Source organism: Bidens hawaiensis, unplaced genomic scaffold (genome assembly GCF_021521415.1).
Source record: "Bidens hawaiensis isolate Kalapana, Puna unplaced genomic scaffold, B.hawaiensis_p1.1 tig00029807_1, whole genome shotgun sequence".
NCBI lineage: Eukaryota > Viridiplantae > Streptophyta > Magnoliopsida > Asterales > Asteraceae > Bidens > Bidens hawaiensis.
In genome coordinates this window covers 139056-142004 of record NW_027494945.1, presented here as the reverse complement: position 1 = coordinate 142004, position 2949 = coordinate 139056, and the positions used below count along the sequence as shown (strand labels likewise).

Here is a 2949-nt window from a genome sequence, read left to right as displayed (position 1 = left end):
GTCGTGCTGATAACGTGTTGTAAACAACAACCTATTAGCTAAAGCATAGGAGAAGGAGATGTAGGGTGAAAGGGGGAGATTTCATTAATAAGGTGTATATTACAAAGAGATACAATAAATTATATATAGAAGAGGAAAACTTGTAGAAGAAGCTAATCTATTTTAGGTGTTGATAACCATAATAATAATATATATTCATAACAAGTTTAAGTAATTTTCTATGCCAATGTTTTCGTTAATCACTATCATTATATACAGGCATTTAACTTTGACCCAAAGTGATGACTTGTGCTATAAATATGGTAAACATGCATTCCAAATAAGTTTGGTGGTTTAGTTTTATTTCAGAGCGAGTCATAGCAGGAAGAAAACCGAACCGAACCGAACCACCAGTTATCAGTTTGTGTTGCTTATTTTGATTTCCTTTTTTGCTCACCTCTAATTTAGTTTGGGTGGGATGGTTTATCATATTAAAGCTTGAACATGGTAAAATTTGTGAATTTTTCTTAGGTATTGGATGACATATACAAGACAAACCAATACTCACAAACATACAAGTCATTTAAGTAGATACAACTTTTATCATCTCCCTCATTTGTTGCGTGTTACAAGTTCGCTATTACATTTAAAGAACTTATTAAGATACAAAGTATTTTGATATCATACATAAAACACACTTGCCGGCGACTAGTTTGTGTTAAAAACACTTGGAACCAAGTACAAGTCATCTTTTCGTTTTAGAGTGGCTCCAAAAGACTCACTCCTATCAAGATCATTTGGGTTTACTCCATCCGGGAGCTCCCAATTAAAATGATAGAGTAACCTTGTAAGAAAAAGCTCTACATTAGCCAACCCCATAGTAGATCCCGGACATATTCTTCTTCCGGCACCAAACGGAATATATTCAAAGTGTGTTCCCTTAAAGTCAACTAAACTCCCGCTAAATCTTTCTGGTATGAAACTCTCAGGATCGGTCCAATAGTCTGGATCGCGTCCTGCTATCCAGGAATTGATAATAACTTTTGTATTAGCAGGAATGTTATACCCACCAATCTCACACTTCGTCCGACACTCTCTAGGGAGTAACAACGGAAAAGGAGGGTGCAACCTTAAGGTTTCCTTGATCACTAGTCTTAAGTAGTCAAGTTCTTTAATATCTGACTCGTAAACCTTTTTCTTACCCTTGAGAATGCGCCTAACCTCCTCTTGTAGCTTATTCATTACCCTTGGGTTTGTCATTATTTCGAACATTGTCCATTCAATTATCACCGAAGAAGTATCTGTTCCGGCTATAAGCATATCCTGTATTTACATAATAGCATTAACACTCAAACTTGTATACCATAGGGCTTAAATGAGAGGTTGGTTGGCAATGATGTGCTAAACTCAAAATATGTATCTATAATAACGGAAAACTAACCAACATGACTGCTTTGATGTTATCGTACGTTAACGGAAACTGAAGCCCACCATCGTCTTTGAGCCTCAACAAAACATCAAGAAGGTCTTCGTTTGGGTCGGCCTGTCCACCACCACGGCTTTCTTGGTGTTCTAAGATTATGCGGTCCAATATCTTATCGATCTTGCTATGTATCTTCGTTAGCTCTCGCCTCATGCCCGTGACCAAATGCAACAATTTAAAAGACGGAAACAAATCAGACACATCGAAACCACCACCTAACGAAGCCGCCTGCTCGATCGACTCAAGAAGCGTCGTCTGGTCTTTGCATCCGCTTCCAACCGCCACCCGACACGCGACCACATTCATCATTGTGAAAATCTTCTTAGTCAGATTGATCTTCACTGGACCTTCGTTGACCATGGACTCCACGAGGCTCCATGACTCCTGTTCACGCACCGATTCAAACGATTTAACCTTTTTAGCACTTAGAAGCTCCAAGATGCATATTTTACGCATTTGCCTCCAGTATTCGCCATACGGGGCGAAGGCGATGTTTGTGTAGTTGTATCCAATGATTTCGGCAGCGAGAAGCTTGGGCCTGTCTGCGAACAGGAGGTCGTTGGTTTGCATGACTTGTTTGGCTAACTCGGGTGACGAGATAACGACAGCGTTGATTTCACCGAGTTGTAGATGAAAGATGGGTCCTAAGGCTTTAGCTAGGTTTGCAAGAGCATGGTGTGGAAGTGATCCTGAGAGGTGGTGTAAGTGGCCTATTAGTGGCAGCTTCCATGGCTGTGGAAGACGGTTTTCGGCGTTTGAACCGGAGCTTTTGAATTTGGTGAATAAGTAGAAGCAGGTGAGGAAGAAGATGATGAGTGAAATTGGGATCCTGAGATCTACCATTGTTGCTTGATTCATAGGTTCTATCGTTTGTTGTATCTTTATAAGTGTATTAACATATGGGGACAACTAGAATTTTAAAAATGAGTCAATTCTAAGGTAAAAGTATATATATCCTCTTATTAGTTTGAATTTGACCAAGTTTATAATCAAAACAAAATTGACGTGATTTTAAAGGAACAATAAAAAATACTTTTTTTTATTTTAATGTAATGATTCTAAAAAAAACTTAAATTATTATTAGGCAAAATTTGACTAGTGTTTTAACTTTATGATTAATCCAGTGGCTGTCATTTTCCAGAAAGGTAATTATATTGTATACTAGGTTAAACCCGTGTAATACACGGACAAGTAATAAAAAAAAAGACAAATAATTCTACTCATACAATATAATTATAAATCACAATAATAATATTGTATAAAATAATAATACTATTCCAAAGACCATAACAAATCCAGTTAATATTGTTTTCAAGATCACTCTAAAATGATAGTTAGGGGTTTGATCCCCATTTAAGGTTGTTTGTAAATAATATGTATCTGGCTATTAAAAAAAATTATTGTCTTTAAGATCACTCTAATAAAATAGAAATAATAATAAAAAAGCATATTGTTCCCAAAAAAATGAATTATGCATACACCATGAC

At 36.8% G+C, this 2949-nt stretch overlaps 1 protein-coding gene across 1 annotated transcript; it reads right to left on the bottom strand.

Annotated features, from left to right (window-relative positions):
- Positions 1 to 608: 608 nt before the first annotated feature.
- Positions 609 to 2319, bottom strand: LOC143579466 (germacrene A hydroxylase-like). Its single transcript, XM_077062767.1, has 2 exons — positions 1421 to 2319; positions 609 to 1302 (listed from the first exon to the last, which is right to left on the bottom strand). Exons 1-2 carry the CDS (start codon positions 2303 to 2305, stop codon positions 688 to 690), a joined length of 1500 nt encoding a protein of 499 aa, XP_076918882.1. The 5' UTR covers positions 2306 to 2319; the 3' UTR covers positions 609 to 687.
- Positions 2320 to 2949: the final 630 nt, after the last annotated feature.

What these genes read in the sequence shown, in the direction of transcription:
- LOC143579466 (XM_077062767.1), bottom strand. Translation starts at nt 2,305, where the DNA reads ATGGTAGATCTCAGGATCCCAATTTCACTCATCATCTTCTTCCTCACC. An exon ending in ACATCAAAGCAGTCATGTTG is followed by an intron (nt 1,303 to 1,420) that starts GTTAGTTTTCCG and finishes ATGTAAATACAG; the next exon opens with GATATGCTTATAGCCGGAAC.